General features: G+C 44.9%; 1 protein-coding gene across 4 annotated transcripts; it reads right to left on the reverse strand.

The window, feature by feature from the left end:
• Positions 1 to 693: 693 nt before the first annotated feature.
• ADPRH (ADP-ribosylarginine hydrolase) lies at positions 694 to 9,662 on the reverse strand. Of its 4 annotated transcripts, none has more exons than XM_008982396.5 (4): positions 9,589 to 9,662; positions 6,739 to 7,077; positions 4,326 to 4,686; positions 694 to 3,181 (listed from the first exon to the last, which is right to left on the reverse strand). In XM_008982396.5, exons 2-4 carry the CDS (start codon positions 7,034 to 7,036, stop codon positions 2,767 to 2,769), a joined length of 1,074 nt encoding a protein of 357 aa, XP_008980644.1. In that variant the 5' UTR covers positions 7,037 to 7,077; positions 9,589 to 9,662; the 3' UTR covers positions 694 to 2,766. The 4 variants fall into 4 exon arrangements, with proteins under 4 accessions (XP_008980644.1, XP_002758824.1, XP_035129997.1 ...); XM_002758778.6 differs by having other exon boundaries at positions 9,391 to 9,662; XM_035274106.3 differs by lacking the exon at positions 9,589 to 9,662 and adding an exon at positions 8,339 to 9,313.
• Between the last annotated feature and the right edge of the window lie 5,069 nt (positions 9,663 to 14,731).

A 14,731-nucleotide genomic window follows, 5' to 3' on the forward strand; every position in this document is an offset into this window, starting at 1 on the left:
TAATCCTTCTCCAAAAGGAAAGAGGCTCGCTTACTCCCTAGGTGTTACTCTTCCCAACCTCAAGCCCAGAGAGTAAAATAAATGATGTGGGCTGCTCCCCAGTCCCTATCTAAAAGACTTGTGGGTCCTCAGACTGACTCCAGGCAGCCATTGCTGAGGAGCTGGCCCAGGAGGCTGGTTGGATTGTGAAGTCAGTCCCCATTCCTTCCCCTCAATGTCCTACTAGCTCAGTGGCTGTTTTAAAAAGACTCAAGGGCTGGGCACAGTGGCTCATGCCTGTAATCCCAGCTACTTGAACCTGGGAGGCAGAGGTTGCAGTGAGCTGAGATCACACCATTGCACTCCAGCCTGTGCAACAAGAGCAAAAACTCGTCTCAAAATAAATAGATAAAAGAATAAAAAGATGCAAGTTTATTTGCTCCAGAGAGGTAGAGAAAGAAGAACGAGGTGGTTGGAGAATCTTAGAGATGGGTGAATGAGGCCACTGCTAATTTTATAGCTCTTAAAACAAAACAAAACAAAAACAACTACTGCCAATACTTCTAGACAACATCTAGAAATCTTGGCTAACAAAGAAAGCAAATGAAGCACCATCGCACAGCAGGTCCAAAAAGTATCATTTGAAATGTCACATATGACCTTTTCTGTTGTTCAATACACATATGTTAACTTGAGAAGCATGGCAAATTCACGCAATGTGTCAGACCATCTTTATTGATTTACCCTAACATTATGCATAAAGTTTATCTCTTTCCCCCGTTCGTTCTCATCCTCCCTTCTCTCTGTTCCTCTCTTTCTCTAACACACACACACACACACACACACACACACACACACACACACACGGAAGGTCAGCAGCTGAGTGTGAAGTTTGGGGTGGAGGTTTTGAGGTCTGAGAAAAAGAAGTCTGAAAGTTGAACCTCTTTTTGAAATGTGCCTGTGATCAAGACAGATATTTGGTGAAGCAAATCTAATCGGATCTCTAAAGAGCCTTTTCCTGTTGTCTACGATTATAGCTAAAGCCCTGCACTAGAAAACAACAAATGCTAAGATACTCCCCGCATCTCCTCCTCCCCACCCCCTGCAACACACACCCCCCTCCTCCATCATGTTCTAAAGAGACTGGAAAGACTTGGAAAAACATTCCTGTGGGAAGAACTAGGAGGTGGCAGGAATGCTATCCTCAGACCTCATTTCCCCACCACCCCCAGCTGAAAACCAGGGATTTCGCAAAGGAAAAATCATGTTCTGTGGTTTTCTCAAAAGGAGAAGGAAAAGACTCTGTTCCTTCCCCCACCCCTGAGAACAAGCCAAATGAGAGCAAGCCTACTGGCTGGACTGAGGGTGACCAAATGAATGTGACGATGGCATCTCATTTCCCAGGTGGATGTCTGCTGGGCAGCATGCACCTGGGATTGACTCAGAAGACACACAGCACCATACAACAGGATTGGGGTGGTGACGAGGCCAGGACAGACAGCGAGTGAGGAGAAGGTGGCCAAGTGCCTGAACAATCAAAGCAGGTTTCACCCAGGAAGCTCTATCATCTGAGTTGGGTCTTGAAGGACAAGTAAGAATTTATCAGGTAGACAAGGAGAGGGAAGACCATCAAGAAATGAAGAAAGGGCGATGTATTCATTGGAACATGATTAGACCGTGATTAGTTAGCATGGTCAGTTTGTAATTCGTAATGCTAACTCTGGAGGGTAATGAGGGAAGCACCAGATAGGAGGCTATTTCATAACACTCAATAGATACTGATTAATTCCTGTTGCCTGCCCAAGCACTGTGCTAGGTTCTGCCTAGAAAAAAATACAAACAAGAAAATAGACAGGAATAAAATTGGTAACGTGTTAACTGCCATGATGAGGAGGGTCTGGAGAAGCAGCTCAGAGTAGCATCTCCCCAGACTTGAGCAGCTTGGACCGCAGAAATGCAGCTGAAAAATCTTCAGTGCAAGAAGGTAATCGAGGTGATAGATTTAGAGTATATTTAGGAGATAGAGCAGTCTGGCAGGTGCTGTTAGGACCCCACATATATCCCTCACTGTTCCCACGCCCCTTACAGCTTCCCCTGCAAGTATCTCTTGAGTCTTTACTGAAGACATTCAGGTTTGGCTTGTACAAAGGGGCAAGCCAAGAAGTACCAGGTAGTTAGCATCCTTGGCAGTAGTCCTCAACCAGTGGCAGATGGAGATCAGTGAATAAATATCCCAGGTTTGCTTGCCCTTCAAATGGGGCAACTCTGAGGACTGCTTTGGGCAGAGGACTCAGATGGCAGAGTGCTGACTGCCCACAGTGCAAACCTGCTCATTAACAGACCTTGTGCTAGCTCCCTTCCCTTCCTGGTCTCACTTCCCCATTCTCCTACCAGTATTTCCTGGAATCATCTCCCAAATACACTGCTTACATTCAGATGTTTGTCTCAGAGTCTGCTTTGTGTGAACCTAATTTGAGACAAACAGAAAAAACTTTTAGAATAAGTAGATGATGAAAATGAAGACACAAATAACAGTTTGTGAGATTTTTTACTTGGGAGATGTTGAGCCCATCAACTGAGCTAGACTCTTCACTGTAAGAAGAGGGATAGATTCTACAAGAACAGGATGAGCCTGAAAACACTGAGCTTAAGGTGCCCAAGGGACTTGTTATCTCAAAATTCCCGGAGTACAAAGTTAAGACTCTTGATTTTGGAAAAAGTGAAAAGAAATAGCAGAAAAGGAAATAGACAAAAGAAGAATCCATCAGAAACAAACATCACATCTCCCTAAAGGGAAGTTACAGTGTCTTCCTTTGATCCAAGAGAATATAAAGCCCTAGCTGTCTCTTCCAGCCGGTTTCTGTATTCTAATCCCTCATAGTTGGAGGGACTCACTCCTTTAAAACCATTCAGAACTCCCCACCAGCAGCCAGCAATGGCAGCTGTAGAATCACTGTCTCCACCATGGAAAAAGGCTCGGTGGGCAAGCTCCTTCCAGGAGTCTCCTGAAGCAAGGAGAGCATCATAGGCAATCATAGGGGCATCATGCCCACTGCTGCCGCCCCAGCCAGAGTAGCTCACAGAGGTGTAGAACTCATCCCTCTCCTTCACACCGAAGGGCTCCGGAAAGACAGGGGCTGATTCTCCATCCAAAATCCCTCGAAGTTTTAGGTAATTTTCCCAGCTGGTTTGGAAGTAGGACCTGTAGAAAGGAAAAAAAATCTAGAGTCAATTGAAAAAATAAAGTGAAACGTCATACGAAAAGCACCAGATGGCTGTGTGAACAGAGAAATTCCAACGTAATTTCGGCTTCTTGCACTAGTATCATAAACTCTTTAAACATCAAAATTGGCTGGGCGCGGTGGCTCATGCCGATAATTCCAGCACTTTGGGAGACCGAGGCGGGTGGATCATGAGGTCAAGAGATCGAGACCATCCTGGTCAACAAGGTGAAACCCCGTCTCTATTAAAAATACAAAAATTAACTGGGCATGGTGGTGCGTGCCTGTAGTCCCAGCTACTCGGGAGGCTGAGGCAGGAGAATTGCCTGAACCCAGGAGGCGGAGGTTGCGGTGAGCTGAGATCGTGCCATTGCACTCCAGTCTGGGCAACAACAGTGAAACTCTGTCTCAAAAATAAATAAATAAATACACATCAAAATTATCTCTATATAAGTACCATTCATTCATTTTTCAAAAGGTTCTACATAAACAAGGCATTGAACCTGTTGCTAAATAAAGAAGATATATAACAAGTTAAAGGGTAAGAAATAAAGGTTTATTTTTCCTGTATAGTTGAGAGTAACATCATGTGTCACCTTTCAAGGGGGAGCTTCAGGACATCACAAGAGTGGGTGACTTCTGCAGAAAGCCTCTTTTTATTCTAAGAAAGAGAATGTGAAGTGAACTCACAAGAAGGGGAAGATGCGGCCTTACTACTTATTAGTTAGCTAGTGGAAAAACCTATCTCTGGCATTTTAACCAGAATACACAAAATATTATTTGTGTGCCAAGACAACACTGAAAAAGCAAATTCCAGGAAAGTAGAAAATAGGCACGATAATTCATGGCAACGTAGGAAAGCCACAAAAATGATAGGATCCCTGTGTAAGAGGAAGCAGCACAGCTGCCCTGTTCATTGAGGCCTCCACTTGGCTACCTTGAGCAATCATTACTGGAAGGGAACTTGAAATCCTTCGCAGGCGGGTAGAAAGGGGGCTGGGCAGTGAGAACAATGAGGGTTGCTGTGTTCTCAGAGGGTCTCTGAATCCAAGACATATATGTGCAGGTGGATGTGCACACACAGATTCAAGCGTGTTTGAGCATGGCATGCACCTACAGACTCACCAGTGTTGAAGATTTTCCTCTGCAAAGTAGCCTGATTGGACAATGTACTTTTTAGCTTCTGGTAGTAGCTCCATCAGTCCTTTTCCCCACTGCAAGGGTGGTCTGCCATTCACAGCGTAGGCTGTAAAAAGAGCAGACGCAAGGCCCCCCAGGTAGCCTGTTGGGTGGTGGTGGGTCATCCGACCGCTCTCAATGCTCACTTGGATCAGTGTGTCCAGCTGGCTAGGGTGTGGGAATCTGAGACCGATGCACATGGCCCGCATGGCAGCCCCACAGCCGCCCTCATGGCTGTTGAAGGGAATCCTCCAGCCATTGGGCTTGTCGGGCTTCAGCTGCAGGGCATTGTGCATTGAGGCATTACCTGGGGAAAAGTCGTATAGGGGATGGGGGTTAGCATAACCAAAGCAAAGGCCCCAGCAGGAATGAAGAACTAAACTATGTCTCCAGGTATTTTTTTTTTTGTGGAAAGGGAAAGCCAAAAAATATGATGAATGGCCCCAAAACTCCAAACCCCACCCAACAATGTGTCTTTCTTTATATATAACCCTTGGAATGATAACGCTAATAAAAGCAGCAGACTCATATAGGGACCCTGGGAATCTTTACCAGTTACTACTGAGACATCACAACAAATTAAAGAAGTAAGTATACCATTCTCTTTTCTAAGTAAATAAGCCTTTTAAGCTCAGAGCTTAAAAACTTCCTCAAAATCACATAATTAGTTAGTGGCTGGGTAAAATCCATCAGACTCCAAAGCCCAATTCCTTACAGAGTACAATAAGAACCTCACAATTGGAGTTCCTGAATATCGAAAAGGAGGAAAGAGGCCAAAAATTCTAGAGAGAACCCCTGGGCTCAGATGAGGAACAGTGGACGCTGAACCTTTGGGGCACGGCTGTCCCCTCGTGACAGTGATGTAAGCAGGTTTATGTCACTGACCTGCCCTACTGGGGACCTGTGAATACCCATGCGAGCCAAGTGATGGCAACGACATACAATGGAGTGTGGCTCTGCTGTTCCTTTACTGGTCAGTGTATTCACAACAATATTCATGGACGCCACAGGTGGACAAAAAAAAACTTTCCACTTGCTACACTGAAGAGCTATCAGATGCTGAGAAAGAATAACCAGAGATTGGCATCCAAAGTCAATCCTTGGGGTGACAGGGTCCCCTAGGTATGGTGGTGGGAAGCTTTCACCAGAGGTGTTATGTACTGAATTGTGTCCCCAAAATTCAAATGCTGTAGCTCTAAGTACCTCGATTTGGAGATAGGGCCTTTAAAGAGGTGATAAAGCTAAAATGTGGCCTTTAGGGAAGGCCCTCATCCAATCTGCCTGGTGTCCTTATATGAAGAGGAATGTGGACACACAGAAACACCAGGAATGCATGCACACAGAGGAAAACCATGTGAGGGCACAGCAAGGAGGTGGCCGTCTGCAAGCCAAGGAGAGGCCTCAGAAGAAAGCAAACCTCTCAGTACCTTGACTTGGACTTCTAGCTTCCAGAGCTGTGAGAGCTAAATTTCCATTGTTTTAGACACTCAGGCTATGGCATTTTGTTACAGCGGTCCTGGCAGCCTCGAATAGGAGAGGTGGGTCAGCTGGGCCAGGGAAGATCACCCGGTGACCCAAGTGGCTGTAACAAGTTGTCAAAGTGGGCAAGAACCACCTGTGGGCAAATCTGTGACCATCACAGAAAACTTAGTCTCTACAAAACCCTTTGCATTTTCTTTTTTCCTTGAGATGGAATCTCACTCTTGTCACCCAGGTTGGAATGCAATGGCGCGATATGGGCTCACTGCAACTTCAGCCTCCGGGGTTCAAGTGATTCTCCTGCCTCAGCCTCCTGAGTAGCTGGGACTACAGGCGTGCACCATCACACCCAGCTAATTTTTGTGTTTTTAGTAGAGATGGGGCTTCACCATGTTGGTCAGGCTAGTCTTGAACTCCTGACCTCAGATGATCCGCCTGCCTCAGCCTCCCAAAGTGCTAGGATTACAGGCAAGAGCCACTGTGCCCAGCTGCATTTTCTTTACAAAGAAAAAAATAAACATTTTTCTTTTTACTTAATCATCACAGAAAACTTAGAAATACAAATAAGTAAAAATTAAAAAAACTATAAATACTCTCATCACCCAGATATAATTAGTAACATCTTTGTACATGTTAAGACCTTTCCCAACACAGAGATACATATCTATTTTTTAAAAAACTCCTGGGCTCAAGAGATTCTCTCATCTTGGCCTCCCAAATTGCTAGAATGAGCCACCACTGTGGCTGTTGTTTCTATTTTTATCACATTGACAAACACTATTGTCTCTTTGTTATTTAAATCTCCATCAACATTCTTAATGATTTCCTTGGGCCTGTTTTATTCTTTGCCCTCTTTGCACCTCCCACCAGTTGTGCTCACCTGGTGCCCGGCCATCCATGTCTTCCATGCAGTCTTGGTAATGCTTAGCAAGGAGGTAATACAGTCGAGTCAAATTAGGGACTTCCCCAGCTTCCACAAGAGCTTCTGCTGTGGCCAAGTGCATCACTGTGTCGTCACTGACTCTCCACCTTCCCACGTCTAGGGCATCCAGGCCGCCCAGCTGGGCCAACTGCTGGTGTATCTTCCCCCCATCCCGGAGGAACTCCCACTTTCCATTGTAGAACCCCAGGGCATCTCCAGCTGCACTCAACACCATAGCAGCCACATACTTCTCCATCAGTCCCTCACACTTGCTGGGCTCTGGAGAGGGTGTGCTTGCTGGGAAATTAAGACAGGAAATAGGATGAGGAGGAAGAAAAACCAGAAAAAACAATGGCTCCATCTATGCTTTATTGAGCACTCCCTACTTACAAGGCATTGTATCAATGGCATCTCACGTAATCCTCATCACTGCTCTATAAGGAATGTAAAGCCCATTTTACGTATGAGCAAATGGAGGATCATGGAGATAATGCAGTTTTAGAAATGTTCAGTAACTTGTCTCAGGTCACAGAGCTAATAGGTGGCAGGGCTGGGTTCCCAGCATCAGTCCATCTGACTCGAAAGTCTATCACTGTAACTACAACTGTATCTCTTGCCTCTTGGTGAGTGGCATGCTCACTAAATTCTGCAAGTCAAACCCAGCTCATCATTTTCTCTCTTTAGCTGGGATTTGACCTTAGAAGTGCAAGGCTCTATACTTCCTATTGGTATCACAATGCGTAGTTCACAAAGCACCTGCACATTCATTGTCTCCCTAGTGTTACAGTAGCATAGGAGGGATTACAGTATGCATTTCACAGATAAGAAAATGAAGGCTCAGATAAGCTAAATTCACACAACAAGAGGAGTAGAGGTACTGGAACCCAAATCTTCCAATTCCAGCCAGGCCAGGATGCTTGGTAACACACCGCTGAGCCTCAGCCCGGATCTTCTTACTTTGTGTAACCTCTAGGTAACTCAGCCTCTATATTTGTAAAACGGCACTGATTTTAAAAAGTAACAACCTCCTGGATTTGTTGTTACAAATAAATAAATTAAATTTCATAAAGTCGGGTGGCCGCAGTGACTCATGCCTGTAATCCCAGCACTTTGGGAGACTGAGGTGGATGGATCACCTGAGGTCAGGCATTCGAGATCAGCCTGGCCAACATGGTGAAACCTCATTTCTACTAAAAATACAAAAATTAGCCAGATGTGGTGGTGCATGCCTGTAGTCCCAGCTACTCAGGAGGTTGAGACAGGAGAATTGCTTGAAACCAGAAGGCAGAGGTTGCAGTGAGCCGAGATCACGCCACTGCACTCCAGCCTGGGCAACAGAGCAAGACTGTCTATAAAAAAAAGTAAAGCTCTTAGAGTGCTTGACACATAGTAAGCATGTTGTATTATTCATATACAATCAGGGAAAATGGGTATTCTGTTTTAGAACTAGAATATTTTCTCCCCACAACCTTTCTTTCAACAGCAATGTTTAAATTTTGTTTCTCTTGGAAATGATCAGCTTCTAGAGAATCAGAATCTCGATTAATAATATACCCACCATGAGCGAAATCCCTGGTAAAGCGCTGGCTTCCCTGTTGGTGCAGTTCCTAAGAGCCCCCCCCCCCCCCTTTCAGCCAAATCCCCAGGATTCCCTATTCCCTGTGGCTTTCAGGTGGAAGCCCTCCATCCCTTCCAGGCCAATACTTTTATAAGGAACTGGCAGACTAGCTCATTCTCCCTTCAGGTGAAAATTTTCCCTCTGCTCCACTTATCTAAACCCTATTTACTCAGGGTCTAGTTCAAGTCATGGGTCTTCCAGAGGTCCTTCTGCAGCTGCACTGCTGTTGGCCATGGAATGTAAGCTGGCAAGCCCCTGGAGAAGGAGTAAACGGCGAAGACCGATGTGTTCCAGTACCTGGTTACTTGTATGTAACGCTGAGTTTCTGAGCTCACAAAGAATATCTGTGTTATTAACATAGTTCACTATTTACAGTGAAGCCTAGGCACTGAGGGTCTGGGCTGCTAGGCCTGACTCTGCTGAGACAGAGCAGTGGGAGAACAGACACCAGGGTCTGCGGTTTGCCCACTGAAAAGCGGGGAAGTGCAGGCTCCCGGAAGTCCCGTCCTGCGCTGATTTTCAGACACTAGCTCTGTTCGTCTGAGGACGAACTTTAACCCCCCATACCTTCCCTCTCAACGTTCTCATTGTCCTTTCTGTTATTCCTTCTGGCTCCACCCTACTGTGTGTTTCTGGTGAGTTACAAGCGAGGCTGGGGTAAGAAGACCAGCATCTTTTTCGGTTGTAAATTCCCTTTAACGTTTTGCTTTCGGAACGCTGTTAATTCCTTAACTCCCCTGAACTTTCACGCGTCACATTCTTGTCCCCGAACTATACATTCAGAATTAAGATCTGATCAGCCGCTTCCGGGCCATGCCCGGCTTTGAGGAGAAACGGGGCTGTTGACACGCGCCCACGATTTGCAAAATTGGGAATCCTCAGGGCTCCGCCACACTCGGAGCGCGCCCGACGCCTGGGAGGGGAGCGTAGGGCGGGGTAACTGCTCGCAGCGGGGACGGGAGGGCGCAGGCGAGAGCCGGGGGCGCGGGTACCTGCTCGTAGCCGGGAGAGGAACGCGCGGGCCGAGGGCGCGGCGCGGGCTCCCGGGGCTTGGGAAGAGGCCTGGCTGCTGCTGGTGGGCGGGGACGCAGGCAGGGTTGGTGCCGGGGTTGCCGGCAGGGGTGGTGCCGGGGTCGCCGGTTCCGGGACTGTACCCAGGTCCTTGGGATGGCGGGCGAGCGCCCCCGTACCTGAGCTTGGCCGCCGGGTTTAAGCGAATCTCCGAGCCCGCAGGCGGCTTCCTGGCCCAGCCCCGCCCTTCTGCACCCTAGCGGGAGCGGATGGGACTTTCGTCTCCCGCCCCAAAGTCTCTGAAGGTCCCGGAATGTGGCGGCACCGGAAAGCCGGCTGTCGCCCGGCTGTGGTCAGTGACTCCCGTGTGGCCTCGGCTGATGCCTTCGCCCGTGCTCAGGTCCGGCTTTGCAGGGCTGTGGTGAACCGGGGTGTGCCCAGAGGCTTGGAAGAGGATGCTGAGTGCGCCACCCTTGCCAGGGTTCAGGGCCCTCACGCATAAAGTGGGATAATAATATCTGCCTCTTAGAATGGTTAAGGATTCAGTTAGTTAATTTTAACTCGCCATTTATTTGGCAGCAGCATAGAATTCTTTTACCCTGGTCGTAAACAAAAGCAAAGAAAAACGAAGAGTATTTTTGTCTAAATACATTAATCATGTCACTTTTGAAGCATATCAGAACCACCATATGCAGGTATTCCGTATACTCCAAAATGTTAAATTTGCTATGTCTGTTGCCTTGCTGTAATGACTAACCTTGAGCTGAGAGCTTTTCAAAAAATTCATCTATAATTCGTATATAATGAAGTGTCCTTACACCATGATCAAGATAGGGAATATTTCCATTACTTCAAAACGTTCTCTTGTGGCCTTCCCAGTGAATCTCAATTTCCATCTCCAACTCTAGCCTAACTGACTTTTGAGTGTTTACAAAAATCAAGTTCACCAGTAAGGGAGGCAGAGATCACCTCCCACCCCACACTCCCCCAACACACACACTCTTCAGCTCTTAGAGGGCTAATCAGCTGGATCTAGAAGCCAAATTGACACTAGGCAGATTAACAAGAGAAAAGTATGCACATGTTATTAATTTGACATATACATGGGGATGTTAAGAGAATGAAGTCCAAAGAAAGTGGCCAAAGCAAGATGCTTGTATACTTTTTAGAAAAAGTGATAAATTTAAGAAGTAGTGACCGGACAAAGAAAATCTGTCTAGGGTGGTAAAAATTTCTAGGGAAACAGGTAGGAGATATGTGGGGGGTGGGGTATAAAACAGGTAGAAGATAAGGGTTACTTTGCAAGAATGTTTATTCCATTCAAATGCCACCTCCAGTTCCAAATCTCTGGTGATAAAGGTTATTTTCTCACCCTGGCATGGAGAGCGTACCTCTCCTAGAGGAATCTTTATTGCTAGCTGTATGCAGGAAGAGACAGTTCAGCTCCTATTAAGGAACCAGGCTCATTTGCCTTCACTCAATATACCAGTCACTAGGCCCACGAGTTTTGCACTAGAGAAAGGGTGTATTCACAAGGCAGCTCATCCAGGAGACCCGAGAACAGTCCTCAAATCTGCCTTTCCAAAGATGGAATTTTGGAACCTGAATCATGAACTGTGAATGGTTTCTATTTTGTCTATGTTTTCTAATATTTTATTATACACATAATATAGAAAAATTCTTATTGTAAAAATTAGGTTTCCCTTTATCTCTCTTCCTATTCCCTGACAACTCTCCCTCCCCCTCCTCAGAGATAATTGTAATCATTAATAATTGATGTATATCCTCCTAGCTATTTTACACACATACATGTGCATTTGCGCATGTACACACACAGAGCTTTTTTCACGAACATAAATAAGGCTATATATATTCATCTTTTTAAATCTTTTTAATTTTTTGTTTGTTTGCTTGTTTGTTTTGACATGGAGTCTTGCTCTCTAACCACTCTGGAGTTCAGTGGTGCAATCTCAGCCTCCAGGGTTCAAGCAATTCTCCTGCCCCAGCTTCCTAAGTAGCTGGGACTACAGGCCTGCACCACCAAGCCTGGCTACTTTTTGTATTTTTAACAGAGACAGGGTTTTGCTATCTTGGCCAGGCTGGTCTTGAACTTCTGACCTCAGGTGATCCACCCACCTTGGCCTCACAATATGCTGAGATTACAAGCGTGAGCCACTGCACCCAGCCTAAAATTTTATTTTATTTTTTTCAGTTAAGTGTCTCTAAGCTCTTCCCATGTGAGCATGTCTATGTCTACCTCATGGTTTTAAGCAGCTCTGTAGTTTTTCCATAAATAGTTATGCCACAATTTAGGGGAAGGAAACGAATACCTCTCTGTAGATGGATATTGAGGATATTTCCAATTTTCTGCCATTGGGAACACTTTTATGCAGAACATCCAGAAACATTTATATTTGTAAATGTGTGTGGGTATTTCTTTTAGGAGAAATTCCTGTTAGCTTTCCCAACATTTTGACAATTACACATTACTTTTATCATTAAAAAAGTTACTGTACTTATCTTCAAACTCATCAAGTTGTATGCACTAAATATACAGCTCTTGTATGTCAGTCATATCTCAAAAAGTGATTTAAGAAAACATATAAACACCATTTTTTTGTAACTTAAAAAATATGTTAGAAGCCTAAAAATGAGATGACTCGGGTGTTCTAGAAGAGCAGGGGCTGCTAGGACCTAGCATATACTTACACAGCAGGTGTTTAACGTCTGAAGAATGTATAAAGATCATTCTTGTAAGTGACAAATCTGTTAAGAACAGCGCCATTGTTCCTACCTTATAGATGAAGTGTCTGAAGTATCTTACAGATCAGATCCGAGTCCTACAAGTTTCTCAGCAAAAGCCTCAACATAGCAACTGATTGTATATCAGTGAGTAATGAAGATGCCGATGATGTGTGTTCCTTTATTTTATGCGCATGTTTTTTGAACAAAAATTGAATCATTTTGTATATGCAACTTTATATCCTTTAAATAAAACTACTTAGTTTCACATTATAAGCATGTCTGTCCCATTTGCAATAGTATTATGACTGTAATTGATTCCAAATATTCAGAATTTAGAATAAACTCCCTTTTGGTTTGATACAAAAAAGTCTAAGACCTGGTGGTTAGTTCCTCTCCTACCACACTGTGACTAAAACTCCTTCAATAGAAGGCAAACAGGAGCACAGAATCAAAAAACAGGAATTAACTCTTTGCCACTTTTTGGGCCTGAATTATATGATTATACATACATGACTCCCTAGTTAAATAATGAGAGAAAAAAAAACTGAAAGAAAAGGGAGTTTCCTGTTAACTAGGAAATGGTTAATAGGCAGGGCCTCTTGGCTTCACTAGCAGACACAAAATAGCAGAAAAGTTTAAAGAAAAACATACCCCAGGATAGGACCTCTCTATATATTTGTTAAAATGAATTTAAATGGGAGAAAATGAAGAAAACAGAAGAAAGCTAGTACAGGAGAAATAGGAAACCAAAAGTAGCTGCTCACATATCCTGTGTTATCAATTCAATTCAAGATTTAGTGAGCATCTGTGCTGGTTAATTTTGTCGACTTGGCCAGGCCACAGTACCCAGATTTTTGGACAAACATTGTTCTAGATGTTTCTGTGCAGGTATATTTTAAGATGAAATTTACATCTAAATCAGTACACTTTGAGTAAAGGAGATTACTCTCCCTAATGTGGGTGAGCTCATTCCAATCAGTTGAAGGCCTTAATAGAAAAAGACTCACCTCCCCTAAGAAAGAGGTAATTCTGTCAGCAGACAGCCTTTAGATTCAAGCTGCTACTCTTCCGTGGGTGCTCAGCCTGCTGGCCCTGCGGATTTCGAACCTGCCAGCCTCCACAATTCCATAAGCCTTAAAATTCCATAATTCCTTAAAATAAACTCTCTCTCTGCGTGTGTGTGTGTGTGTGTGTGTGTGTGTGTGTGTGTCCTCATCCTATTGGTTCTGTTTCTCAGAAGAACCTTGACTAATACAGCATCTAAAATGTGCCAGCCAGCCGGGTGTGGTGGCTCACACCTGTAATCCCAGAACCTTGGGAGACTAAGACGGGCAGATCACCCGAGGTCAGGAGTTGAAGACCAGCCTGGCCAACATGGTGAAGCCCCTTCTCTACTAAAAATACAAAAATTAGCTGGGTGTAGTGGTGGCCACCTGTAACCCCAGCTACTTGTGAGGCTGAGGCAGGAGAATTGCTTGAACCCAGGAGGCAAAGGTTGCAGTGAGCCAAAATCACACCACTGCACTCCAGCCTGGGTGACAAGAGCAAAACTCCGACTCAAAAGAATATAAATAAATAAATAAATAAATAAAATGTGCCAGCGCTTCTTGCAGCTACAGAGGTAGGCTAAAAATCACACGAGGAGAGGAGATGCTGTAGAGTATAATGGCACGTGGAAGTATGGAAAGGGTTCAAGTACATGGTTGGCAACTATGAGAGAGTTAATGCTATCAGCTCAGTCAGGGTGTTTAGAGCTGGCATCCAGACGATCAGCTCATCAAGGAAAACATGCTCAGAGTCCACCGCTGATTCCAACCAACCACATGGCTGCTTTTGCATTTCTGACACAACTAACTATCATTCTGTCCTGATAAGAGACCACCAATCACAGATTGGTTCTGGCCAATCTACAGAGGATGTGAGTGAGGGGTTTTGTGTCCTCTGCTTCACCTTTTAACATCAGAGGGCTGAGAACTCCACACTCAGATCATGCTAATGCTGCCATTTTTTTGTGTGTGCAAGGGACTCTTGAAGGGGTGTGAAGCTCTATTGCACATGCGCATGTTTATCCTTTCATAAATAATCATAACTCCTCCTATCGCTTATTAAATATGTATATTTCTGTAATCCCAGCTATTTGGGAGGCTGAGGCACGAGAATAGCTTGAACTTGGGAGGTGGAAGTTGCAGTAAGCTGAGATTATGCCACTGCACTCCAACCTAGGTGACAGACTGAGACCCTTTCTCAATAAACAGATAAATAAATACGTGTATTTGGGCACCCTGCTCAGCATATATTCCTGTTCCCTTTGCCTTTCCCTCAAAGTGCCTCTTTTTGGCTTCTGGCTGGAAGGCTACACTTTTCAGACTGAGAATGGCCACCTAACATCTGTAGCCCTTTATGCAAAATAAATCTTCAGTTGACAATAATTTTCTTTTTCTTTTTTTTTTTTTTTTTTTGAGACAGAGTCTGGCTTTGTCACCCAGGCTGGAATGCAGTGGCATGATCCTGGCTCACCACAACCTCCTGCTCCCAGGTTCAAGCAATTCTCCTGCCTCAGCCTCCTGAGTAGCTGGG

This window comes from Callithrix jacchus, chromosome 15 (genome assembly GCF_049354715.1).
Source record: "Callithrix jacchus isolate 240 chromosome 15, calJac240_pri, whole genome shotgun sequence".
In the NCBI taxonomy this organism is placed as follows: Eukaryota; Metazoa; Chordata; class Mammalia; order Primates; family Cebidae; genus Callithrix; species Callithrix jacchus.